The sequence below is a fragment of the Chelmon rostratus genome, chromosome 19, assembly GCF_017976325.1.
Source record: "Chelmon rostratus isolate fCheRos1 chromosome 19, fCheRos1.pri, whole genome shotgun sequence".
NCBI lineage: Eukaryota > Metazoa > Chordata > Actinopteri > Chaetodontiformes > Chaetodontidae > Chelmon > Chelmon rostratus.
This window is the reverse complement of record NC_055676.1, coordinates 16919723-16946973: the sequence shown is the minus strand read 5'-3', so window position 1 is coordinate 16946973 and position 27251 is coordinate 16919723. Positions and strand designations below refer to the sequence as shown.

Genomic DNA, 27251 nt, shown 5'->3' with positions numbered 1-27251 from the left:
TGGCCGCGTGTGTGCGCGCGCGTACGCATGTGCGTGTGGGTGATGTGTGGGGCGATGCGTTTACGTTTTCTCCGCGTGGAATTTAATTACATTTCATAAACGCCTGGCACCAAACCAGAACCAAGGACAGCGCCAGATTGGCCTTGAGCGCTGCGTCTTGTTCGCGCTTGGAGAACTGAGACGCAAAGAGAAAATCTCAAAGCAGCGCGGCAACCTCACCAGAAGCTCTGCGACCTCTCAGCGATACACAGCAGCATCTTAATTATTTCGTGTGTGTATCGATGCACAGAAAGTCCATGCCGCTTTTCGGCGCGTATTTATGCGTCATGTAAGGAAGATGGAGGCTTGCGCACGAACCTAAAGCCCAAGCTTTTCTCTCAAACATTTGGATCAGGTATGATTTTAGTAGGCATCCTCGAGGATTAAAGTGAAAATGTCTGGAGAATTCACCGACACTAATTACGAAGGCTCAGTGGGGATAGTTTATGCTGCAAGTCTCAACTTCAGCGCTATTTTCAACACCACCAACCGCTCCTCCGGCGACCACCTGTCAGACTTGGATAAACCAGATATTGTGGGAGATGGCGCTGCTGTTGTGAGGATTATCATCTCTGTGATTTACTCGCTGGTTTGCGCGCTGGGTCTGGTTGGGAACCTGTTGGTCCTGTACCTGATGAAGTCCAAGCAAGTGTGGAAAAAATCCTCCATCAACCTTTTCGTGACTAGTTTGGCCGTGACTGACTTCCAGTTCGTGCTGACTCTGCCGTTCTGGGCGGTGGAGAACGCGCTGGACTTCACGTGGCTTTTTGGCAAAGCAATGTGCAAGATAGTCTCCTATGTGACGGCCATGAACATGTACGCCAGCGTGTTTTTCCTCACTGCCATGAGCGTGGCCAGGTACTGGTCGCTCGCCTCCGCGCTCAAAGGCAGGCGGCGGCGGACGCGCTGCTGCTCCGCGCGGTGCATCACCGTTTTCATCTGGGTCGCCGCTGTCTCCGCCGCTCTGCCGCACGCGGTTTTCTCCACTACCGTGACCGTCTCCAATGAGGACTTGTGTCTTGTTAGATTCCCGGAAACTAACGGAACCGCGCAGTTTTGGCTGGGACTCTATCACTCCCAGAAAGTGCTGCTGGGTTTTGTGGTGCCGCTGGCCATCATCTCGGCCTGCTATCTGCTCCTTTTGCGCTTCATCACCTCCGAAAACATCAACTTATCGAGCGCCAAACGACGCGCCAAAGTCACCAAGTCTGTCACCATCGTGGTCTTATCCTTTTTCCTCTGCTGGCTGCCCAACCAGGCACTGACAGCCTGGGGCATCCTCATCAAACTCAACGTGGTTCATTTCACTTATGAGTACTACACCACGCAGGTGTACGTGTTCCCCGTGTCCGTGTGCCTGGCGCACTCCAACAGCTGCCTGAACCCCGTCCTGTACTGCCTGATGAGGCGCGAGTTCAGGAAAGCGCTGAAAAAGCTCTTCTGGAGGATGACTTCGCCCACCATAAGGCCGATCACAGCCACCACAAAGCAGGAGATGAACGAGCAAGAGCGCGTCCTGGTGCCGGTCAGCCAGCCCGTGGAGCCCACTGTGTTGTTCTATCCTCCGGGGGCTGTTATGTACAATGACAGGCGGGATCTGCCGCAAAACAGCACTTCGTGTTAAAAAAAAGCCGCACGGACAGTTTTTTTTTTTTTTTTTTTTTTAACTTATGTGATTGTTATTTCTATGCATTTATGTTCACAGCTCCATTTTTAGCCTCGCAGTCGCCTGGAAAGCCGCAGCCTGAGTTCATGTTGGATTCGCTTTACCAGAAAGATTTATCACGTTGGTACCTGACTCATCGACAGACAGTGAAAGTGCACCTGTGATCTTGTACGTCTCTGCTCTTAGTAACAAAAGAGGCAAGGACTCTCTTGTGCGCAAGGACAGGAGACATACTGTATTTTGAATATGTGTGTTCAAAAATGTCAAAACAATGTTTTAATGTGCAAGTAAAGTGCATCTTCAATATGGGAGACACTTCTCTTTGTTCGGCATTAATGCGGAGCTCAGTGAGGGTGAAAAATGGGCAAATATAACCAGCATTATTCATTCTGTCGGCTTTTAACGCCTCATGGTACATTAGATAAAATGATTGCTGTGAGCTCCGCACAGTGAGATTTTGAATGAATGAGAGGAACAGAGAGCAGAATCTGTTCTGGGAGAGAGCAAATTGGACCAATGCTTAAAAAGATGCCAGCATGTGTCATAAATGTATATCAGATATTCTGCATTGACTTTAAATAACCCAGTATGTATTAATTAATTCATAGTAATGCAGAAATTAAGTAAGGGTTATTGGAGGGAAGAAATCAACAATTAATTAGATTGATACTTTATCCTGAAAGGGAAATTGCAGTAGAAATGTCAGAAGGATTTACCTGAATCTCCAAATCCTTTATTTTTGATTTACCATTAAAGTGTCAGAAAAGTGCAAATGCATACTTTCAAATGTCAAACTGAGTGTAACTACTGGCATTCAGTGTTTGCACTGTGCACATTTAATCATATCACCACCAAGCACTAAAGGAACTTGATAAATCCCCTCATCACTAGTGTCTGCATGTATCAACCCTTCCTCCTTTAGAAGCACATGTAAACCCTTAATACTGAAATACTGATTTCACAGAGAAATCAGGAGGATTTAATGGATATGATCGCGTGTTTTTGGTTTCCACAGATTTCCTCCGAATCTACAGGAAGTGTCGTCATGTGCAGGAGGGCAGAGGGGCTCTCGTGGGTATCCCCCTCACTTATGATTCATTTATTCATGATCATTTAAAATTAAGTCATCGGTCATCAAATTCAGCACGAAACACTAATCCTCTTCACTCTATCAGCGCTTTATAGCTTTACAGCAGTTAAAAGTCAGAGATGGGTGCAGCTGCCTGTCTGAGCTGACTCCAGTCACATGTTAACAGACTGATGCACGTTTGCAGCTGAAGGTACATGTCATCATTTTTTTAATGTGCACTGATTGCAGCACATTTAAGTTCTGAACTCCAGTACAGTTTTGAGGTACATGCACGTTACTTGTGTGTTTTATATATATAAATTTAAATCAACTAATAGATTATGATATATTACTATACATTAAAATTAGCTGCACCTTTACCAGCTGCAATATTAGATGTACACATAAATGCATCAATAATTACAATCCAGAATTATAAAATGATTTTGAATTTTGAATAATGAATACTTTTAGTATTTTAAGTATATTTTGCCGCTAATACTGAGCATCTTCTACTACTGGTGCTTCAATTACCTAATTAAGCACTTTGTGTGTTTGTGTGAGTGAATGATAGCGGGAAACAGAAAACACACATCTGTATCTGACAGAAATGGAACTCACCTGAGAACCTCCAACAGACACCATGTTGATTTTTTTTAAATTAATCAGCTATAAATAACAAACAAAGGGTCTAATGGTGTGCACTTACTGACAGACTAATTCATTTAGAAATAAATGGCTAATTGCCCCAGGACCGGGGTGAAAGATTGGTCCATCACAGCGATCTGTCATGTGGATGTTGAATCTGGCGCCCACAGTGCACTGTCAGTTCAACACACCCACATTTCACTGAAGAAAAAATTACTTGAGTTAAAACCGTGATTAGAAATTCAAATGTAACAGCGTGTATCCCTCCAGAGACGAGCTAATATCCCCACTGATCTCCTGAGGTGCTGGAGAAGACGCTTTGATGTGTTTTGAATGCTGAGGAAACAGATTTTCAAAGAGTTTGAGATAGTCTGAAGGTTTTTGTTGTGCACCAAAATTCTTAAAAATTACCATATGAAAACACGTCTGACAGAGCTTGATTTACTATGATAAACACCCAGAACCTGAAAAATGTTGGCAGAAATAGAGACGCTGCAGCTGCCTTCTGTAATGTGAGGACAAGTGGATAACAGACGAGAGAGAAAACAAGCTTTGAAAACTCCTTTCTCACAAAGTCTGGAGGCAGAAACAGAGATATAATGATGAGCAAAGAAGGGTGACTGACTGTTTTGCAGTTAATCCACTGAGAAAATGACATGCTGACAAATAATGGCGAGGCCGACTGGTCGTCACTCTAGTCCAATCAGCTTTGACATGTTTTCCACTCTAGACATGCTTTGAGACGTACTGTGCTTTAGATAATAATCTGTCCTGGAGGTTTTTCCCCCAGAAGAAGTTTAATCACAGACTTCTTAAAAATACATTTCCAAGAATCTGCGAATATACAAATATTTTGTATTTATTTTTATTCAAATAACTGTTTGTGCAAAGAGGTAAAAGTATCCAATATATCACAGAAAAAACACTGAGAAAAGCCTACATTTATGAGGTCTTTCCTACTTCATGAATCATTTCATGACCCCTTAGATTTGTCTCATGATCCTTTGGTGGGCACACGATCCCCAGGTTAAGAACCACCAGATTAGGCCGTACATAAAGTCCCCACCTAGATCCTAGAACAGTGAATTGCTCCTTACGCTGAACGAGCAATTAACTGTCATGTATGATCATTTTCATATTTTTTTCTGCAGAACAAGTACTTTTTCTTTTGATATTTTGAGTACATTTTGCTGACAATACTTCAGTACGTTTTCTCGGGCTGCAGGACTGTTATACTAATGCTTTAGTACTTTTACCAAAGTAAAGTATAGGACTGATCTTCTCATCTAAAGGCAAAGAAGCGGACGGCCCAAAACCTCAAACTACAGAATTCCTTTAATCTGAACCATATGACAAAACAGAGTTTCCCCCCCAAAATATACCAATACAGATATAACTATAATTCTAAGCAATATAATTACAACAAATGCTATTTTATACATTATGTTTAAAGATAAATCAATAAGTGTTTGTAATTGTTATCATAGAATTCTCTTTAAAATTAGTTACTTAATTTGATAAAGTGAGAGTAAAAGTTATGTGTGAGTAGAACTTCAGTTGGGTTCAATTTGGATCAAGCAGTGCACGCAAAGACATTTCAAGGATATAATAAAGAATCTTTATTTATTAAAACAACACCATTAAAATACTTTCACATAAGCAGAATTATTCCACATATCTGATGAAGAGGGCGATGAAGATGCAGCCAAACAGGGACATGGTCGAGGCCGAGAGGACCACTACGATGACACTTCCTGCCATGTTGACCAGAGCGCCGAGCCCCGCGCCCACAATAATCTGAGCCAGCTGGACCATGCAGGTGAGCGCGGCGCAGTCCACGCCAGAGCCTCGCTGGCTTTCTTTGCTCCCTCGCAGCTTCAGTTGTTCCTGGAAGCACAGAGGGAGGAAGAGGAGGAGGAGGAGGAGGAGGGGGAAAGAGGGGAGCCATATATTGATGTGATCAATGTATCCCCAGACATGTCTGCAGCAGGTGACAGTTAACAGCTGTCAGCTCTGGAAAATACTGTCATATATTTCTGGTGTCTGTATTAATTTATGATGACTGAAGCTCTCCTCAGGCGCCTCAGCCATGTGATGCTCATCTGAATCAGCTTAATGAAGTATTGATTGAGCATGCCAGGACATACGACTGACAGTTTTTCAACTGACGATTGACTTTTGATCCACCGGCCTGGAGAGGATATTGTATTTCTTTGTTTAGACTAATAGCCCCTGAACTTATTTCCTTCCAGCGTAGACACCTGATATTACAACACAAGCTTCTTTTAAATGGCAGCGAGTTTCAAAAATAAGCAACAAAAATTATTCAACAGGGAGGATCCACATCTCCTGCCGCTAAAAATGCTGCGTTCAGGAGCAGCTAAGGGTGTTACGGCCTCCATATCTGGGAATGAAACCTCTCAATGTGTAGCTGATTGGCAGACTATTATTTGATACATTTGAATTGTTTTACAGTTTTATTGTTTGTCATTAATATACTCTAAGGACTCAGGACTTCCTGGAAAACTGCACTGATACCAAGTGGATTATCCTGGTGTACTAAAGTAGATTAGTTGCATTATTTCATTATTAAATACTAACGACTAAAAGTATATATTCTCCCTTCTCTGGAATTAAAATACTAAATCACTGGCGTTTCCCTTTAAATCGAATCTTTCATTCAAGTCATTCAGATATTTTAATACAGCTCAAACTAAGAGTACAGAAATGGCTTTGCTCACCAGGTCTCAGCAGTATTCAGTGCTCACTGTCGAGATTAAGGAGGGGGAATTTAGTTTCTCATTATTGATTACTCCGCCAGTGATTTCCTTGATTGATAATTTTGTCTATAAAATTGTGAAAAATGGCTGTTATAATTTCCCACAGCCAGGCAGTGTCTTCATTTGTCTTGTTTTTTCAGACCAACAGTCCCAAACAAACAAATATTCAGGTTACTATCACGTATGACAAAGAAAAAGATAAAATTTTCACACATCTGAGAATCAGCAAATTACTAAAAATTGTATTAAAATGGTTGCTAATTACTTTTAGGGTCACTTATTCGACTAATTGTTGCACCTCTATTGGATTCAGGTTTAGAACTGCCCACATGGCTCACATTAACATATGTTTAGCTTTGTTTTCGGTTGCTAGATTTATGGGGTATGTGAAGTTTTCAGCGTGGCAGGTCTAGGTAAGGCAAGTTTGAAGGATTTAATCATGAAACTGAAAGTACTGCAGACAGAAGAATTTCAATTCTGATGTTGAAAACTGAATAAAAGAAACAGCCCAAATGATTTGCACGTGTGAACCTGTTTGCTCTTTTAAGATTCACAATGTTGTTTTTCCGCTGACAGCCCAGTACCTCTTCTTCACGTTGATACTCAGCGATCAGGTTGAACGGGATGGTGTAGAGCGTGCTGGACATGACGCCGAACACGCTGCAGAGGATGAGCGTGGCGATGATGTTGGGGAAGAGTCCAATCAGGCTGGTGCCCATGCCGAACACAAAGTAGCCCATGAAGTATAATCCCTTCAGGCCGATGTATGGGAGAAGGATGCGCTGCACATCTAAAACACACACACGTCATGCAAACACTGTTACAGAGGAGATGAATTTTACTTGAGAATCGGGACAAACCACTATGAAGTGTGTTGGTTCAGGGTAGATATTAGATATGCCGATTAGTGCTTTGTCTTTTACGGCATTACAACTCTAAAAGATGTTATCCTAAACCCTCCAAAGTACACATTAGATAAGCTACAGTTGATTGAACACTTGACTGGACAGGCTGTCTTTTGTTTCAGAGCAGTTATTTAAAAAAAAGAAAAAGAAAAAGAAAATTCATGGTCCAGACTATAAATAGAGCCAATTTCACACTCAGCGGCTGGACTTGGCTTTGTATGTAGCATATAATTTCTCTCCCTTTCTTCCTTTTACAGCAGACTTTCTTCTGGACTTAAACTAAACTGGCAGTGCAACTCAGCGGGCCTGTGTGGAAAAAAAAAAGTGTTTCATCCGAGCAGAGCCATCTGTGAATGGCTGTAGCACAGCCTGCAATCCCAGTGCAACAGCGAAGGAAGCGGCACTCTAATTACACGACCATGTCAGGCCGTTGTTCGCAGAGGAGCTAACGGTGCCAGTGCATGACACAATAATGCTAATGACTTGCCAGCTGCAATGATAAATGTAGAAGTAGCAACATTTTCTTTATTCCTGTCACTCACACAGTTACTCACAGGAGTAGAGAGCAGAGGACACAGCATTAATACAGAGCCCCCAGCAGCCCACTTCTACCCCTCTCTCATATGTGATGTAGGCTGTAGAGTTATGGTCTGCATAAGGATTTCCCTTGTATACAATCTGCAAAAAAAGAGAAAAGAGAGAAGATAGAGTTTGAGTGTGAAAATACACTCATGGGGCCTATTTTCAGGAGAAAAAACCAAAGAACCATAAAAGCTGAGGAGATCCAAGCACACGGCCTCACTGGCAAAGATATCAAATGTTGGCCTCAATCTTTAATACATGCTTTTATCTTTTTTTTCTTCTATAAAAAGAAACAAAATCTAACTCAACGGAGAACCGATAACATGTGTCTCACCCCTGATAACAATGCCTGCAATATGAGATTACATGTTCGCACATCGGGCGTTAATGAACCATGGCGGCGAGGACTACGTCACGGCGCGAAGTGTGCCCTTTGATCAGCATGCACGCCACGAAACTGTGAGACATTCATCGTTACTACACATGTCAACAGAAGATTGCACACAACAACAGACCAGTCCCCCATCCTCAACCTCCACATGGCCCCACGCAAACAGGGATTAATGGAGCATGAACATATCACAGCTTGCTGTTCTTAACCTCTAATGTTATTGCTCTCACTTTGCCACCTTGCCTTCTCTGACATTTAGTCATATTTAGGGCTGCAAATTATTTTATCATTGAGTAATTGGTTGATTATTTTAGCTGTTTAACTGTTTAGCCTATAAAATGAAAGAAAATAGTGACGAATACTCCAGTTTCCCAGGTGATGTCTTCAGTTCAGTTGTTAAATTTGACCATCAGTTAACAAAGACATTCAGATTACACTGATAGAAAACATACAAGAAATTGAAATCCTCACATTTGATTTTTGCTTTAAATGATTAATGAATTCTCAAAATAGCTGCCGTTGAAATTTCTGATTTTCTGTTTTCATTCTAATACATATTCATATTAATAACAATTCCACAACTTGACCTTCAGATAGATTTTGCTAGAAATTAAACATACATGTTGTAAAGTGTACAGCTTCTATGCTAAAGATGACACTCAGCTGTATCATAAATATACTGTAAGGAGGAAGCGGTTAGCTTAGCATAAAGATTTGGAGCGGCGGGAAAGCAGTCTGGCTCTGTCCAAAAGTAAAACAAAACCCACACACATGTAAACACATCTAAAGCATAAAATCTAACAGGTTGTACATATTTAGCCTGGCTAGCTGTTTATCCCCGTTTCCAGTCTTTATGCTAAGCTATGCTAACTGGCTACTGGCTGCTGGCTGTATTTTCACATTCAATTACCCGAACAGTTAAGAGTTAGATGAGGATTGATACTGTTCTCATATCAATCCAGCTACAGCCTGCAGCCAGTTAGCTTTCTGTTTCCCTTTGCTAGCTAGCCCAGCTCTGTATTAACACCTATAAAGCTCACTAATTAAGTTTAGGAAGAAATACCAAATTCATGTGTGAGCTTTTCAGGTGCTGGTGGGTAGATTTTATCACCTAAGGACAGAGTCAGGCTAGCGGTTTCCTCCTAGCCAAGCTAACAGTTTCCAGAATTTTTGCTCAGCTAAGCTAAATGTATGCTGGCGCCATCTTAATATTTACTGTACAGACACAAGAGTAAATTTGATCTTCTCCGAAGGCAAATAAGCATTATTTTCCAAAATGTTGAATCAGTCATTTAATATATGACCACATATTATCATGTCAGGGTGTGAATATACAAGATTAATTGTAAAATTAAAATATTTTGTGAAATTTGTAGGGCTGCAATGTATGATTTGTCTATCAGACTATTTGAGTCTGGTCGATCGTCTCATTCTCCCTTCATTTCCTGTCGCCAATCTTATGTGTGAAAAAATACTATCAAGAAAAGCCTATTACAGTGTGCCAGAGCCCAAGGTGACATTTGGAAATGTCTGACTGACTGACTAATGAGTGAAAATAAGAAGAGATTAGGAGCTCTACAGAGCAACAGGCTGAGCTACAATGTGAAATGAAGACATTTAAATATCCTTTGATATAAATGGGTTGGGTTACGATGGCTATAACTGAGTGGTTTGTATTAGGAGTTTAGCCCACATGTACGTTATCTACATGCAGACACACACAAATCACTACCTGTCCCATAAAATCGGTGAAGAAGAGCATGTTGCAGAGGAAAGCTGTCCATCCCAGTAAGTGACTGACACACAGGCAGCGGTAGTGGTTTGGCATGTTCACGATAGTCTTCATCAGCGACCTGAATGTCATCCTCTTCTGGGCCTGCAGACACACACAAACATCTCCGACATCAGAGTCAACAACACCGACACAATAAAGAAACTTTTCCTCTCACAGCACTCATTACTCTCCTAGTATTTCATTGCTTGCTGTGCTTAAGCCCACAGCCGATGACAGTTCAAAAGCTTCAACAATAATAAAAAAAAAGAAACGCAACACCAAGACCTTAATTATAGTGAATGATGAAGGGATTCAACATAAAGATCACAGAGGACCTCACATTAAGGGCTCAAGGGTTAAGAACAGCTGATGAAAGACTACAAACAAGTAACTTTTTATAAAAGAAAAAAGATGCTCGTTAATAATAACAAAAATACATTTATATTTTAAACTATAAACTTTACACCCGCACTTTATATTATCAATGTGCTCTGCGAAACAAAGGAAAAAACACACATCAAAGCAATTAGCGCAAGACTACTAAAGCAAGAGCATGAAATGTTCGAGATGATTAGTCAAAAGTCCTTACATTCAAGCGAGGCCACCAGAGTGAGTTTTAAGAGGATGATATGACATCCTCCTGCTTTTCATCGTGACATATCAAACAGTCAGAAGTCAGCTCATGCTGGGATGGTGTCACGCTATCCAGAGTTTGTAGAATCAAAAAAGGATTCATCACTACTCATTAACCACATTAATGCATATGAAGGAAATGGAAGTTTTCTCTTGCACACTGCTATAAATCATCCTTACAAGGTTATTTACAGAGCTTAAAGAGCTTCCTCTGCAGAGCAGTTTTAAAAACATTTCAAAGCGACATAAAGAATCTCATCAGTCAACGTGAGAGGAACTGCAGGCTCGGCTCATGGCGATTGGGCAACTAGCAGCAGGGCTCTGGCAGAACAGGACCAACATCAACTCCAACAATAAACTGACGCTGAGGAGCTTCTGCTCTTTGCTTTTAAACAGGAAACTCCTCCTATAGACCAACCACAGTTAGTCAATTAAGACATTTAAATACGATTTCTATGTAAAAACAATATCAAAAATATTATCAATAATTGTTATAATTGACCTAGCATAGAAATATTAACAATATAGGTTTAAAAATAGATTTAATTTCTGAGTGGTAGTTTGGGCCTGTGACCTGCAGGTGATATAGATGGGAGCTTGTGCAACAAGCATTGCCATTGTGAGCTTGTTAGCATGCTGATATTAGCATTTAGCTCAAAGTACAGCCTCGCAGAGCCGCTAGCATGGCTGTGCTTATTTTGAAGTACAGTTTACGGCTTCTTGGCGACGCTTGCCTTGCAAGTCCTTTAACTAGCGGCCTTTCCAGAGTGACTGAGTAAAAGAAGCTAGCTGAACACGAGCATGACAGAATACACTCAGTGTGGTTTAACCTCCACAAAGACAACATAGAGGGAGAAAATGTCAAGCCTGACTTGAAAGCTTCTTATTTCACTTGGCTTTAAAGTTGTTCTTGAGTTATTTTGGCTTTCATTTTGTGAAATACATTTAAAGAGCTCAGTTGTTAGTGCTGTTTTCTCACTGCAGGAAGGTAATGGCTTTGTATCCACGGACAGGCAGAAAGGATGGGTGGAAGTCTACTGAATGGGTGTTGTAGACCTGATGTCTCAGGGAAACTTTGAACCCTAAGGCTGGACCAGAAGGGAATCACTAACACACAAAATGCACTGTGTTCAGCATCTGCGTCCACACTAAAGCTACTGTTCGCCACATCCAACGCAACGCTTTTATGACCGTACCATGAGATCAAATGAAAACACCTCATGTGTTGTGCATTCTTGTACACATTTCCTGGTAATTCAGCAAGAACACATCAAAGGTTGTCATCGTCATCATCATCATCATCATCATCTCTCTGAAGATTTCCTTTCAGAAACTGAAGCTTGTGTCCGTTGTCACACATCATTTACTGTTTGGTAAAGTACACCCATACCACATTGTCCACATGCTTGTATCTTTCAACAAGAGCTGGGTTTTCTGTTTATTTGTGAAGGCATCTCACATCACATCACATTGAGACAACATTGCAAGTTAGTTTTCTGCTGCATTAATTTCGCCTGTGAGCATGATCAGGACGAGCTGTATAGAAAATGGATGGATGGATGACTAAAAGAAAAAATATATTTCATCTTACTTCGCCATGTGTATATACTACTATACACCTACTGTACACACATGCAGCAAAATAATTGCATCTTCAGAGGCTGTTTATCCTGAATATCACATACCTCCTTGTTTGGCTGCTTGGCACTGGAGGTAACAGAGTTAGCCTCCCCCAGAGCAGAGAAAGACCTTGGCCTGAGATCGGGGGCAGATGCAGGTACTACAGGAGAGATGGGCTCTTTGGCCAGGGCGCCGTATCCATTGCTGTGGGAGCCCAGTAAGCGGAGGGCACTGGAAGATGAGGCTTCAGATATAGCTGGGTCCTTGCCCAGAGGCTGCTCCGGAATACTGAAGAGGTGTACAGTGAGGAAGATGCCCCAGGTCAAAGCGGAGAAGAAGTAGATGACTTGGTACTCGGAGCCAAGCAGCTGCCCGATCCCTGAATGACCCCAGTCCATAGCTCCCACCAGATAGCCACAGGCTCCGCCCAGACCTGGAACACACAGATTGCAAAGATTATAGCACGGTGTAGATGGAATAGTGCAGTTGTTTTAAATAGGAAGTGCTGGACACCCTCTAATTCTGCTAGAACCCTTTTTCTTTACAGTTTACAGTTAGTCATCTGAAATGGAGGCTATTTTTCTACCTTACAGAAACTGGCAGGTAAAGTATCACGTCACTTCTCGTCTGCATTACTGGAACATTCCTGTTTGCTGACTTTGTCTGCCCCTAAAATAACTCTGAACTTTTAATTGCAGCACAGCGAAACAGAGCAAGGCAGAGATATCACTGTGGACGGTCTCAAAAATATACACACAGAGATTGAAAACAACAGGGGAAGAGGTTTATTACCATCAAGCTACAACTTGGTGTGCACAAGATTGTTTTTCTGCAAGGCTGAGGGAGCTGGAGACAAAGGGACAGGAAGTTCAACTACTGTGCATGAAAACAACGAAAAGAACAGACTTCAAACTTACCGTATGTCTTTATTGCAAACAATGATGCCATTAGGCTAAATGAGCTAAACGATAACGACAGCATGCTAAAATACTCACAATGACAAAGCTAATGTGCCACTGCCACACATAATGTTTGCTAATGTTGCACAGTTTGTTTGGTTTCAGTGGGCCTGCACTGTAAGTCAGTAGCTATTAGCAGTGGAGCGTCTGTGGGATAGAATCCTCACCAGGGCCAGATGGGTTCAGATTCGTAGCATTACGAATTTGTAAATGCAATAAGCACTAACAGCCTTCAGAGTTCAATGTGAAATTGGTTGCCTTAAGCCTCCTGATGGAGCTTCAGTCTAAGGTTGTTCCCATCAATATTCACTTTTGGCCTGACAAGACGCTGTTGATTCACTTTTAGTGCTTTCCTCTGCCCTCCTAAATGTATTGGTGTCCATCCTTCCTAATAAGTGATATCTTCACTGAAGCAGATATCAAACACACTCCTGTAGTAGGTGGTATAAGACATCATTGTATTTAATGGAACACTCACAGCATCAAGCAGCTCTCAGCCTGTAACTGTTTTATTCTGCAGTTCACTTCAGGTTACAACAAATAACATGCAGAGTAACAAGAATATATAAAAAATATGTAATTACAGTGATAGCAAATATGATTTCCAGTATATATTAACTATGCATGAATAGATACTGTTTGGACTCACTGGCTAGCACAGTGCGTTAGGCTACGTCCTCATTAAAATCTTAATGAGAGACAATGAAAGCTACTGACACCCAGCTGGTGAGCTATAAACATAACAAACAGTGCTTGTAGATGGTGGTTTTGTATTGAACTGAATTTGTATCAACAACATACTGAACTACTGAACTGAAGCTAAAGATGAATCGTGACGCGTTCATTGCAATTAAATGGTCATAGTCCGCTGAATTTAGATTAAAAGTGAGCGAGTTACATGGTCAGTGACTAGGAATCATTGAGCTGAACTGAACAAATCAGATTAGCAAAATTCTTTGAAATGTCCACCCTTTTATGTCTTTAATATATGCACACAGTAACAGCTGATGCTGATGTGAATGTTGTTAGCTTTGCAGATTTATTTGGTCGTATACCAAAATATTGGACAAATTAAAATGTCAGTCAGATGATGGGGTTAGATGGAGACAGATATGAATATCTGGAACAGATTTCATAGTAAACCATCCAAAAGTTGTTGAGGGATTTCATTCCAAGCCACAAATGTCAACCTCATGGTGACAACAAAGGAAAAGTCAAGATCAACAAAGCCGCTAGGATTAATTGTCTGGAAACCGTGAATATCAAAAATAATGGTATTACATCTGTTTCCCATGTCTTTGGTTGACAATGAGATATTTCACTGGATAAGTGAACACTTGCTGGTAGCACTAGATGCAAAGTCAGGGGATCACGGTCATCGCGATTCATCGTGTGACCACCTGGACCGAAGTGGCGGAGCGATCGATCAGCCTATCAACAGAACAACAATGCCATCCATGGACTTGAAAAATCTGTTACTCATGAAATATCTTGTCTGTCCAGATGACAATTGAACTGTCAAAGGTTGCCCATGCCTTTGCACAAGCAGACAGCATTTCATGACTGACCAGCTTCAGGGAAGGTGATTCGAGAAGCTCATATAAAAGGTACATGAATCACGGAGAAACACACAACATTCGGTGCTCCCTCCTCCTCAAACCTCACATACCAGCAGTGGGACGGGCGTCCACAGTCATGTGCCTGGTATCTGTCTCTCTCAGCCCAGACCCATGACTGCAGCACATGACTAGCTCAGGGCTGGATTACGGCCTGACCTGCATGCTCACAACACCCGGTGCCTGCTGACAGCTGAGCGCACCGCTGATGCTCAAACATCATCCTGCCCCCGAGCAGCATGTGAGAAAATGATTTGATTTGATTTTGTAGTTGTTAAAAAACTCATTTGGAACATGCTTTGCGTATTTCTCATGTATGCTGTAAAAAGGCAGGGAGAAAAACGATTTTCTTTCACCACAGGGTGGCAAAGTGATTGTTTTTAGCTTTTGAGTAGGACATGAGGTCTTGGAGAATCTACTTAATCACAGTTTGCTCAAATGGAAAAAAACCCCCTCATTTCTGAATATGTCCATAAATGGCAACCCTGCTAAAGAACAAGAACAAGGTGTGCAATTATCCAGGCTGTCACAAATGCAAATGCACCAACTCTTGACCCCCCCTTCAGAAAACAGGAAAATTCAGTTTGAGTAGAAATGGAAATCCACAACTCCAGATGGCATCAATCTGTGCCCACTGAGACTATTAAAAAAGGAAGCATTTGGTTAAAGCTGATAAAGAGAGGGATATTTTTTCATATGGAGACATTGTATTGGCAAGACATTAATTAGTGAAACTGTCATAAAAATGTGTGTTTGTTCATTCAGAGTTTTGTTATCTACTAACCATCACTGTCACAACTGTGTGAAAACTAAAAAAAATCTTATACACAGTTGGTTTTCACAGGTAAGCCTTGCACAAAAGCACACACACTGGCACGTTATTGCATTTTCTTAGCTTGTTAGCAAACATTAGTGCACATTCAGCTGATATGGAGCAACATTTGCATGTATTTGGAGTCACACTTGCCACTATTTGTGGCTCTATCAGCTCCTGAGGGAAATGTCAGGGTCATTGGCTGCTAATTGACCAGCCAGTCGCTAACTAGCTGAGCCAAAACAACACTGCTGCAGGTCGTAAAACCAAAACAATGCGCTAAAGCATGTTAAAATGTTCTGTAGAGCTGAAAACTGCACAGTCAAGTGATAATTCTCAGTGTCTTTGTCACTATCGGCATCATTTGATTCATTATTAACACAAAAATATTCATTATGGCAGCTTTAAGTTAACCTTCTCACCACAGCATTCAGTAACATGACCAATACTTAAAGTTGTATTTTACTCAATTTCATATATTCTGTGTAATCTATTTTTATCTATACTCTATTATGTTATGCTGTCATTTGATGCTTTATCCTTATTTTTATTTTCAACGTTATTCGACTCTATTTTTATCTGTAATTTATTATTTTATTCTGTGGTTTTATGCATTGTCTTTACTTTTATTTTTTAATCCTTATCATCATTAGCACACGTTTTTTATTCCTCCTACTTCACATTCATTTTTTATCTGTTTTTATGTCCATTATCCATTGTCCATGTCTTATCTAAGGTGGTGCATGTGATTTTTTTTCTTGTAAAGCACTGTGAGCTGCAAATCCTGTATGAGAGGTGCTATACAAATAAAGTTTGTTATTATTATTAAATTTGGGATAGTTGGGATTTTGCCTTTATTGAGAAAAAAAAAACCCGAATAACCTTTCAGCATATTATAATTCAAGTGGCTGGAGAGAAAACTAGACTTCTGCACCTTCTCTTCGCTGTTTTCAGGCTTTAGAAAATCAATGAAATGTGGGGAATTGCATTGTGGGATTGTGGCAGTGTATTTTGTTGTCCTATCGTGGAATTGTTGAGGAAAAGAAGGCTGGACACTCAAATACAATGGCGGACAGTAAATATAGCACACAATATTGTAAATAGGGAGTCACAGAAGTCACACTTAAAGTGACTACAGTACTTTCTATAGTCTGCAGAGTGAGGTTGCCAGGCAACCAGCAGACGAATGTCACTGTTCCGAGCCAAGAAATAGTCAAAAAGTTGTCATTTTATCCTCAGTATTTTGTATGGATTAAAGAAATGAGCTTTAACCTTCATTTATTTAACATACAGACATGAGAGTGGTTTGCAGTCTCTCACCTAACTCTCAGCAAGAAAGTGAAGAACCCTCAAAAAAATCATCTTTACATACACACACAGACAGCGACACAGTACACGCTGCTCCACCCACCAGAACAAGATCCAGTCTGACTGTCATTCACCAGTAGAATCTGTTATTTGTGTCGCTCAGCGACGAAACACTCATGAGGAAGCAATTAACACCGGAACGCTCCAAAACAAATAACCACTGATAATGCATTCAAAACAAATCCATCAAGACGCACATTGGAAACATGCATAAATAAGCATAAAACAACACTGTGAGGATTGAAGCAGTAACAGCAGTGGTGTGTGTGCATCTACGTGCTGGTGCATGTGTGCGTGGTCTGCGTTACGCACCTGTGAGTAGAGCATGGTAGTGCAGACCTCTCTCCTTGTCTTGATGTGAACACACATCGAACAGGTAGGCCTTGATGGGCCCGTCGATGAAGTCTGCAGAGAAGTCAAACAGCACGACTCCGAACATCACCACCACGATGGCCCACGTGCTCCTCAGCGACCTGTCAGCGATGAGTGCTGCAAAGGAGAGCGAAATCACGTTACCCCCACATCAATTAGTCGTTTTTACTGAACTTCAAGTGTGATATTTGAAAGTTTTGGAGCTCCACATCACAGGAGAGCGAATCCCAGAGCAGCAACTCACTGTAAGATTGTCTGAAGACAATAAGAAGCATTTTTTTCCAAGCAAACCAATCATGTCTGACAGGTTATAATTATATTTATAACCTGGCTGCTCTGTTCTGTGTTCCTTCATGCTGAAAACATCACAAGCAAAACGCCTGTAATTAGAACATAATGGAGTCGATTTTATGACCTCTGTAAGAGATATGAGTGACTTTACAAAGCCAAGAACAAAATAAAAGTTTGCTAAAAAACTTTAAATTAGATGATGATTGATGAGTAGATGTTCTGCTGCAAAAGACATTTCAGTTCAACAGAGCGTTACACCTCTCTGATGCTCTGAACTTGTTTTTACATCAGACCTTTCTCCTGCTATGAAATAACTTGAATTACCACCACGTCTTGTAGTTGTTTGCCTCCTCCAACCATTCCAGCTGCATTTACATGCGTCTTGTCTGTCCAAACTCATATATGACTTTGAAGGAATTTAATAAAAGATATGAAGTCTTGGTGAAATGGAAGCTATCACTATATTGATGTATGCTGTTGTCGTGTCTGACTCCAGTGAATAATTTCCAGTGAGAAACATGCAGTCTTCATTTAGAGACTGTTCCTCCAGAGGAGCACAGAGGACTGATAGAGAGCTTCATCACATGCTGCAACGACAGTCACCTGAAGCTCAGTATCACTACGGCTACAATGCTTCAAATGTGGATGCTGCAGCAAAAAAGCTACAAACTCTAAAACGTAGATGCTTCACACACATCTTCAACCCGGCAGCACAGAAGATCTATGCAATCAGCACAGTTTGAAGGTGGACGCCCAAGATCAGTGTCAACAATTCAGCATCTGACAAAATCACAATCTGCCTTCTTTTTCTTCTTCTTCTTCTTCTTCTTGCTGAATAATGGCCAGAAAAGAGTTTCTGCAGAACATTATGATGTCGCAGTGAAGCTGGCCTTTGACCTTTTAGATATTATGTCATCATTTTATCCTATGGGACATTTGTGTGACATTTTGTCAGAATTAAAAATGAATTCTTGAGTTATGACTAAATATATGTTGTTGTGTGAGGTCACAGTGAGCTTTGATCACCAAAATCTTATCAGTTCGTCCTTGAGTCCAAGAGGACATTTGTGCCAAATTTGAAGAAATTCCCTCACTTTCACGATAATGGCTCATACATACAGTGTGTACAGTCGGACAACCTGAAAACATAATGAAATGATTGAATGAAAACACTATTTAGAATTGAAGCAACAGTTCTTGGGGGGTCAGCCTGAAGCTGTTGGACCGAGGGCTGTTACAACAATGCAAACATAATGTCATACGATTCCTGTTGCATTCACTCCGAACTTGAGAAACACGGAAACGTAAGCAGCTTATCCAGCGTTTGTCAGAAGAAAGAAATACTTTATATTTTGTACGATGATTAAAGCAAAGCCCAGAGCCTTTTAATGGGAACTCAACCTCAAATCTTTTTAACAATGCCTCCTTCATGATTTATTACAGGCTGCAAATCACAGCTAATATTAACACACATTGTGTTGCTATTTTTCTCAGATAATTGTGTGGTTATATTATGAAACCGCCTCTCAACATAATGCACCACAGTATCACTGTGTTTACAGAGTTTTAAAGGTTTGCTAAAAAATATGCACAGATGAGTAGCAGTATTCTGCATCTTGTTTTATGATTACTCTAATTATCCTCCAATCAAAAGACTTGATTGAGGTATTGAGGATGATGTGTTTAAAGGCCTATCATTTAAACTGAATTGTCACTACCAATTACCGCTGAATATGCCCTTCACTGCACACTGATACTGTGAAGCTGTTTGGTGCTTAACAATACAGCAGCACTGGTACCTCTCAGCAATGAATCAGCTCATGTGGTTTGTCTGCAACTCAACTCATTCTTAAAGGTCACAGATTCTTTTATGCGGCGATCTCCTCGTGATGCCGCCTGGAGCCCGGCGGATTCTCACGAAACGCTTTAAATGTTATCAGCGGTGTCCGAAGCGATGGTTTTCTCACTCACGCCTCGTCACCTGTCTGTGCCAGTGGGCATCAGCTCAGGACCCGCCGAACAAATCACACATTCAACTCCAGTCACAAGCTAAAAGTGTGAGCGTGAGGGCCTCTCAGGACCTTATGTCCACACATTTATCTTCATCATGTCAGTCATCATGTTTGTTTTACAGATAAGTTACAAAGATTCTCCTGCACATTTCCCACTATGAGCATAAATATCAATAGTATTTTCTCTGAGATGGAAAGAAGTGATTTTCCCTTCTCTGATTCCTCTAAATTAAAAGGCTGCCCTTTTTCGTACGTCAAAACTAAACATACATCTGTGCCTCCCCCTCTTACTATCTGGTTCTTGCAGTCTACCTTTCACTTCCTCTCACCTGAGATGACAGCATCTCCGTTCAGGAACAAGGTGATTCCCAGCAGCATGAGGACGCCTAGGGTCAGGATGTAAGGCCTCCGCCGGCCCCACGACGAGCGGCAGTAGTCGCTCGCCGAGCCGATGACGGGCTGGAGCAGGAAGCCCAGGATGGGGCTGATCAGCCACACCAAGCTGTACAGGCTGCGGGGGAGGCCCACGCTCAGAAGCACCGGCGTGACGAACGCCGCCTCCACGGCGTAGCAGAATTCCCTTCCAAACATGACCATGCCGTGAAGGATGAGGCGGCCCCGTGAGCGCCTGGGGGGCTCCACGGCCCCGAACACAGCACTGTCCCCACTGTCCATGTAGTCCTCTTTGGAGCCAGTGTGGTCTGTTGAGTACCGGTCCAAAGATGAGCTGATGGGTTTGCCAGGCTCCGGAACCCTGCAGGGTTGGGGCCTCACAGACTGGTCCTCTGATAGAAGGGTCATGGTTGAGAAAGGGGAAAAAGGGGTAGAAGGAGAAAGGGAGAAGGGGAGGGAGAATGAACCGAAGAAGAGATTCAGGTAAGATGGAGAGCACGGTACTGTGATGTCTCTCCCAGTCCTCCAGGTGACGGACCAATGGCCAAATGCCCGATTTCTGCACTGGTGCTCAGCCTGAGCTAATCCTCCTCTCTACTGCATAGCTGAGCAATGAGTCCAGGAGCCACACAGCTTTGCTTTACACGTGAGGGTCTGGATCCTGGTCTGAGCAGAGCAGAGAGGGACTCAGTGAAGAAGAGAGGGAGAGGGGAGGGGAGAAAGAAGGGGGTGTATTTAAGGAATGACTAAATGTTTCTTCCCCTTGTTCAACCTTCAAAGCACTGTAGTAAAGGCCCGGGGCACTTCATGGGAGTGTGTGTGAGGAGTTATGTAGATCCATGTGAGTGTGTGTGAGAGGGTCAATTATTCCATTGTTTCCACAGTCACGAATGATTAGCCTGTATTTACTTCTTAATGAGGAGCCACTCTTCTCTCTGAGGGGAGGCGGGTGCCACCAGACTTTGTTCATTTATTGGTAAATTTAAAAGTTTATTTGAAAAGTGATTCACTCAGTCTTTATATGTATTAAGCAAACGGTAGAAAAGGTTAACAAGAAAAAGCAGTAAAAGCATATTAAAATGCGCCACTTGATGATTTCATGCCAACTTTCTGGCATAACAATTAAATTGCTTTATGATTTTTCTGATGGATTTGCGTAGATATTTAAAAATGATTATGTTTTTTGTTATTTCATTGACTACAGTGAATCTCACATTTTTCTCCTTCTTTGCCTTTTGCGTTTTTTTATCCATAATTTAATTTACATTTTTATACTTTTATTTATATAAAAAAAAAAAAAACAAACATGTTTTATGGATGAAAAAAAAGTCTGTCAGTCAAGATTACAAATTCTCATCAACTATGGGATGATTTACCATGAAATTTGGTTCAGATATTAAAGTTCCCTTCAGGATAAATTCTAATGACATTGGTGATATTTATTTATTTAATCTAGGACGTCATCATCAGGTCAAATTTTCAATTTGTCCAAAACTACTGACATTCCCATCAGCCTCAGCTGCTACTTAGGAATGCTTACATGCTAGCGTGCTAAACTAAAGACGGTGAACATAAAAAACGTCATACTTGCATGTCATTGTGAGCATGTTAGCATGCTGTGTTTAGCATTTACCTCAAAGTAACCGCAGTGCCCAAGCAGAGCCTCACAGAGCTGCTAGCACAGCTGCAGACCCTTAGTCTTGTTTCAAAGGTGGCGATCATAATCAATCATTTAAAACCTGAAAAACTATGCATTATGCAGATGGGCTGCTCCAGTCTCCATAATTAAAAAGTCGCTGGTAAAATAGAAAAGTGGCTTGAGAAGTGAAAGAAAAAAGATTAAAATTTCAATTAACTAGGGTCAGTGACATTTGGAAGAAATGATAAAATAGTCATTGTGTGTGTGTTTGTGTGCGTGCGTGCGTGTGTGTGTGTGTGTGTGTGTGATTGCATGCTTTTCTTTCTTTTGGAAACTCTGTCTTGCATTGATCTGAACCTTCAGAGAGCTCCAGGAGGAAGACCCAGCCCACATCAACAAAGTAAAAGATCATTAGAGTCCAGTAGTTTTGCTCATTGCTTCTTGTTACTTGTTAAGTGTGTCATCAGATCATCATGTGCTTCTTTGAAAAGATTTATTCATTGATATATCTATTTTTTTCCTTTGAACCAGACAAGTGAGATTGACGGAAAGTAATGGCGATGTTGCATTTACATATTAGGTTTCACATTTCTTTAATTAACTGTCAAGAAAAGCCTGTACCGTGAAACACTGGCACAAACCGTAAGAAAACCCCACTCTTCTTCCTACTCCTGCTGGGCCTCTATTCATGACTCCTCTCGAAGTTGGCGTGCTCATCCGTGACTAACTTGCTGCACTTAAGCCGAGGTGAAGCCAGAGACAACACAGTGCTGCAAGCTTAAAACGGCTTTGAGGAAGACGTTTTCGACTGGCTCTCTGCTGGAAACTTTGCGGCTGTCAAAGGTCAGCTTATGGTCCCGCTCAGAATCAGCAGACCAGCCCCAAGAACAATCACAAGAATCACATAAATATTATTAAGACTCAATCAGACAAACAGATTCACTGTGTGTGAGCAATAAGAGACAGAGACTCCCTCTCTTTTGGCTTTTCACACACACACACACATCTTTGCTATGTTACCCTTAAACCTTTCAACACTTTTCTTTCGGGTGCGGTGGCCTATTTTTCTTGCAGTGATCTGGCCCCGCTGTGCTGAATGATCGTTTTTCTGCTCCAATATCCTCATTAAAACTGCCGGATTAATCTCCGAGTACAAATCAGTGCTGAGCAGCGTGACAGGACAGCCTGCAGTGATGTGCCACTTTCCAGTGGTCCAACTTACAGTGTCTGATTGGTTGGAAATCATCATATAACAGGTAGAATAACAACCACAGTCCAACTATACAGAAAAAAACAGCTGGTCCAGAATGAAACACTGGTCCTGAGTACATTTACTCAAGTGCTGTATTTGTACAGTTTTGAGGTACATGTACTTAACTGGAGTAGTTGCAATTTTTACTCCATTTATTTAGTCTCTACTTACCTTGCAGTTATTTCATACAAGATCTATAAAGAGCCTATGAAATACAATGCATTGCTGTAAGTTAGTCTACCAACCGGTATACATACTAGTTAATATGGTAACCCTTTATATTAGGTACACATATTCACCATTGACTAATTGCTTATTAGCATGCATATTGGTAGAATGTTGGTTCTTTATTGGTCATGATGAAGCACTTATTAATGCCTTGCTCTGGGGGTTACAGTTATGAAGGGTTAGAATTAGATTATTATGATTGTAATTCATAACTTCCATGGTTAATCTCAATAAACAGAAATTAGGTAATTAGGCAGCTAGCCTGGCTCTGGCAACAGGTAGCAAATGCCTGCAGTACCAGCACCTCTAAAGCTCACTAATTAACACAAGTTAAATCTTGTTTGTGAAATTTCTAAAAAACTGAAGTGTTATAACAACAATTGTGGCTTACAGGGGTTGCTGTTTCCTCCTGTTTCCTGTCTTTATCCTATGCTAAGCTAATCAGTTCCTGGTTGGCATTAGAGTGGTATTGAACTTATTATCTAAGGTTTTTCTTTAGTTTCGTTGTGCCTGAAAGTGAAGACACTCAAAAGCACAAACAAACCAAAGGACTGTATTACGCGGGTTAGCAAGAGTTTACCACGGCTGTGCATTGAGCTAAATGCTAATGAAAGCATGCTAGTCATCTTCCAGTGATCAGCACCTCACTACAAGCCTTGGTGTGCGTTACATTTCTGTTATAGCATGCCAGCATGCTTACAGTATCAATAGAAACATCCTGATTTAGCAGGTATAATAATTGCTATCTTAACCATTTATCGTAACATATTGGGGGGGATTTCATGGCAATCCTTCCATTAGTTGTTGAGATATTTCAGTCTGGATTGAAGGGGACCACATTGATATAATAATAATTGACAATATTACCATTCAGAGCCACAGTGCTATCGTGACTACAAATGTCACAGTCTCCTATTTTGTAAACATTGCTGAAGCAAATCCCACTCGCTCCACACCCACCACCCAGGGAAAAGCAATGAAATCTCTCTTCTCCATGTATAAAGGTGTAGGCGTAGAAAACAGACAACCTTATTCTTAATTATTATTCATTATCTAAGGTTATTTCCATGTCAGAGGCTGGAATTCGAAGGCAGAATGACATCTTGACATTCTCATTGTCAAATAAAGAAATTCAAGTGGTCTGTCAGACAACAAACGGTGTGTCGGGCCACTTCAGAAAAGGATTAGTTCAAACACATTTTCTGAACCTGAATCAATCAGGTTTAGAAACACTAAAACATTTGTGACGGACATGATTATTGAGGCAGAATTCCAATAATAAGGAGCTTTCTTGTGTCTAATTAAAATGCAGCACTATCCATGTCAGTTGCTGTGTGGTCCTACAGTGAAGTGAAGGTGGACCAACTCACCACTTTGGTCCGAACTGAATTTCTATACTCTATTTCCATTACATTTTTAGTGCAATATTACATTTTTTTTTTTTTACTGTTTTGTATATTTTATTCTTCTGTGCAATAGTATTATTTTTAATCTGAAGGCAGCATACATTGTTTTGTTCTTTTCCACAGCTTTTGGGGCAATATGTATTTTTTTTTCCATTGTCAATGTTTTTTCTTTTATATTGTCAAAATTTCATTTTGCTTGTATAATATGTACATATATGGTTTACTTTTTTATTTTGTATTTCATATTTTTTCTTCGAAGTTCTCTATCTCTGTTGCTATTTTTCTTCCCACTGCTATTACATGCTGCTGTAATGCCCAGATTTCCCCGGCTAGGGATAAATAAAGTTTTATCTTATCTTATCTTGAATTGTCTCAACTGTTGGATGGATGGCCATGACATTTTGCACAGACATTAATAGCCCCCAGAGGATGAATCCCACTGACTTTAGATATCACATGACCTTTTTTCTCCAGTCAACAATATTTCAGTAGCGTGTTAAGTCATCCAATCAGCAGCCAGACAGAATGTGCACCTAATGACCAATCACTGATCCTCTTTGTTTATCTGGGGCGAACTCCTTTCGTTTGTTTTTGTGAAATACACAATTAACGAGAGTGAGTTTGATCCCGTGTGTGGATCCTCTCTGTTCATGATGCTTCAGTTCCACAGTTTTCTGAAAAGTTAGAAAATTAGAGCTAGAATTACATTGATGTGATGGTAACAGCTTGAAAACTAATAATAGCTGCGATAAAACTAGTTAGTATAAGTATAAAAGAAGTGGACGTAGACTTGGGGTCTGAAAGGTGAAGTCAATGCAAAAAGAAGTGCGATTGAATAGAAGTCTATGAGAGAATAACCCCCCTTCTCACTTTGATTTATTAGCTCAGTAAATACTTTCCTGCTGTGCCTTTGGACCTGCTAGCATGACTGTAGACTCTTCTTCACCAAAGCATGAAATCACAAGGGCTCTTTTGTGGTCGGCTACAGCAGCACCTTCCGCTAATCAAGTGATGATGCACGTGATCCCCTGGGGAAGGATACTGATCAGTAGGAGAAAAGTGGGAGCAGAAAGGAAGGGGGGAGCAGGAGGGAAAGATCGCCCTCTGTTTCCTGAATGATGGAAAATATTCACGTGAAAGAAAGAAAACACAAGCGTGATTCATCACCTCTGGGAATGCTCCGAGCGCACACATTGACATACACCGGCATACACGTGTGAAGGAATATTGATATCTTCCTGTCATCGTAGTCGAACTTTCACACAATTACAATGTAATGGAACGAGGGACACAGTTTAATCAGAGCACAACCTTAATCGATTAGTCGATCAACAGAAAATCAATCTGCAGCATTTCCTTTGAGGAATTTCTGTTGTTCTTGGTGATATAAGACATTAAACTGAGTATTTTTGAGTTTCAGCCAGACGGCCTGATATAACAAGCAATTTGAAGGTTCTGGGAGAATAATGGACTTTTTTTTTTTTTACTATTTTTGTGTCATTTTATAAACAAAACAACCATTTATTGATTAAACAGCAGACAAAGAAAATGATCTGTTAGCTGCAGCCCTCCACTTAAGGATAAAGTTTGTCATGTCTCGTCAGATCTGTTAAGTGTTTTTGTTCATGAGCGTCATGTCTTGTCTTACACTTCCTGTTTTATTGTGAAACTTAACTCTCCTCTCGTTTCAGGCCCCTTGACTTCCCGGTGTGTTTCCCTCCTGTCTGATTGTCTTTTGTTAAATAAATTCCTCTTTTATTTTGAAACCTTGCTGTTGTGTCTGAGCCTGTATTTGAGTCCAGAAACCTCGTGCCTCCGGGCTTGTCAAAGTTGTCTTAAAAATGAGAATTTCAGGAAAGAAATGTTGCATAACTTCTGCGTCTTGGTAAAACAGACTATGCAAGCTATTGCTCCATATTTAAAAGAATCTCGATGCAGTAATTGCATTAATAGTTCAGTCTGTCACTTAAAAGCAGCAAATCAAGTGACGAATGGTTGCCGGAATGCTAACAATGCTAATGAGGTGCTCCTAATCAAAATGGCATCCATTTAAATTCATTTTCATAAATAAATGTTCAAAAACAGCACTCCACATTGCACCTAAATCTATAATCCACCTGCTTATGATACAATATGTGGTGACAAATTGGAGGTTAATATCTTTAAATATTTATCATGTCTCTTCTGTATGTTTAGTGAATAACTGTTGCTCAGTGGAGATTATGAATGGTCTGAAACTACTGCGCACACTTCATCTTACATGCATATAAAGCCGGGTTTAAGGGCCACACTAATCTCATGCTACATGCTCACAGTCAGTTGCACTGCGATTGGCCTGGCACGATGAGAGTCAGATGTTTGGAGTCACACCACAGACATTCCTCACATGCCGTACATGCATGCCTTAAGGTTTTACACTACAAACGTGTACGCAATAGTACATTCATGATGTGTGATGGTGTTAAGACAGGGAAAGCTCCGCCGTAAAGGGTTAAGAACAGTTATGTAACTTTCTTCTAGAAGCAGAGACATGGCGCACATTTGAACAATGTGAGAAAGGCTTGTGAAGGTCCATCACAGACCGCTGTAGCATCTGCAGGTTGCTTAGTGACGAGCAGATGAGCAACTATCAGGCTGGGAATCACAAACATCCCATTCTCACAGTGCAGATTACTCCTCTGCTTCTGTAGGTTTAGGGTCAAGTTTATTTATTAGTGGCCCCTTGTGCCACCAAATTCTACCACATCAACACTTACAGAACGAAATGGGCTATATGGGCTAACCCTAAAGGAAG

At 41.0% G+C, this 27251-nt stretch overlaps 2 protein-coding genes across 2 annotated transcripts; one reads left to right on the top strand and one right to left on the bottom strand.

Moving 5' to 3' along the window:
- The first annotated feature begins 433 nt into the window (after window positions 1–433).
- rxfp3 (relaxin family peptide receptor 3) lies at window positions 434–1663 on the top strand. Its single transcript, XM_041960699.1, has one exon. It carries the CDS (start codon window positions 434–436, stop codon window positions 1661–1663), a length of 1230 nt encoding a protein of 409 aa, XP_041816633.1.
- A 3424-nt stretch (window positions 1664–5087) lies between these two features.
- On the bottom strand, window positions 5088–20340 carry slc45a2 (solute carrier family 45 member 2). The gene is made up of 7 exons (XM_041960784.1): window positions 19869–20340; window positions 17177–17353; window positions 12173–12540; window positions 9813–9956; window positions 7662–7785; window positions 6787–6992; window positions 5088–5309 (listed from the first exon to the last, which is right to left on the bottom strand). The coding sequence occupies exons 1-7, from the start codon at window positions 20338–20340 to the stop codon at window positions 5088–5090; spliced, it is 1713 nt and encodes a 570-aa protein (XP_041816718.1).
- Between the last annotated feature and the right edge of the window lie 6911 nt (window positions 20341–27251).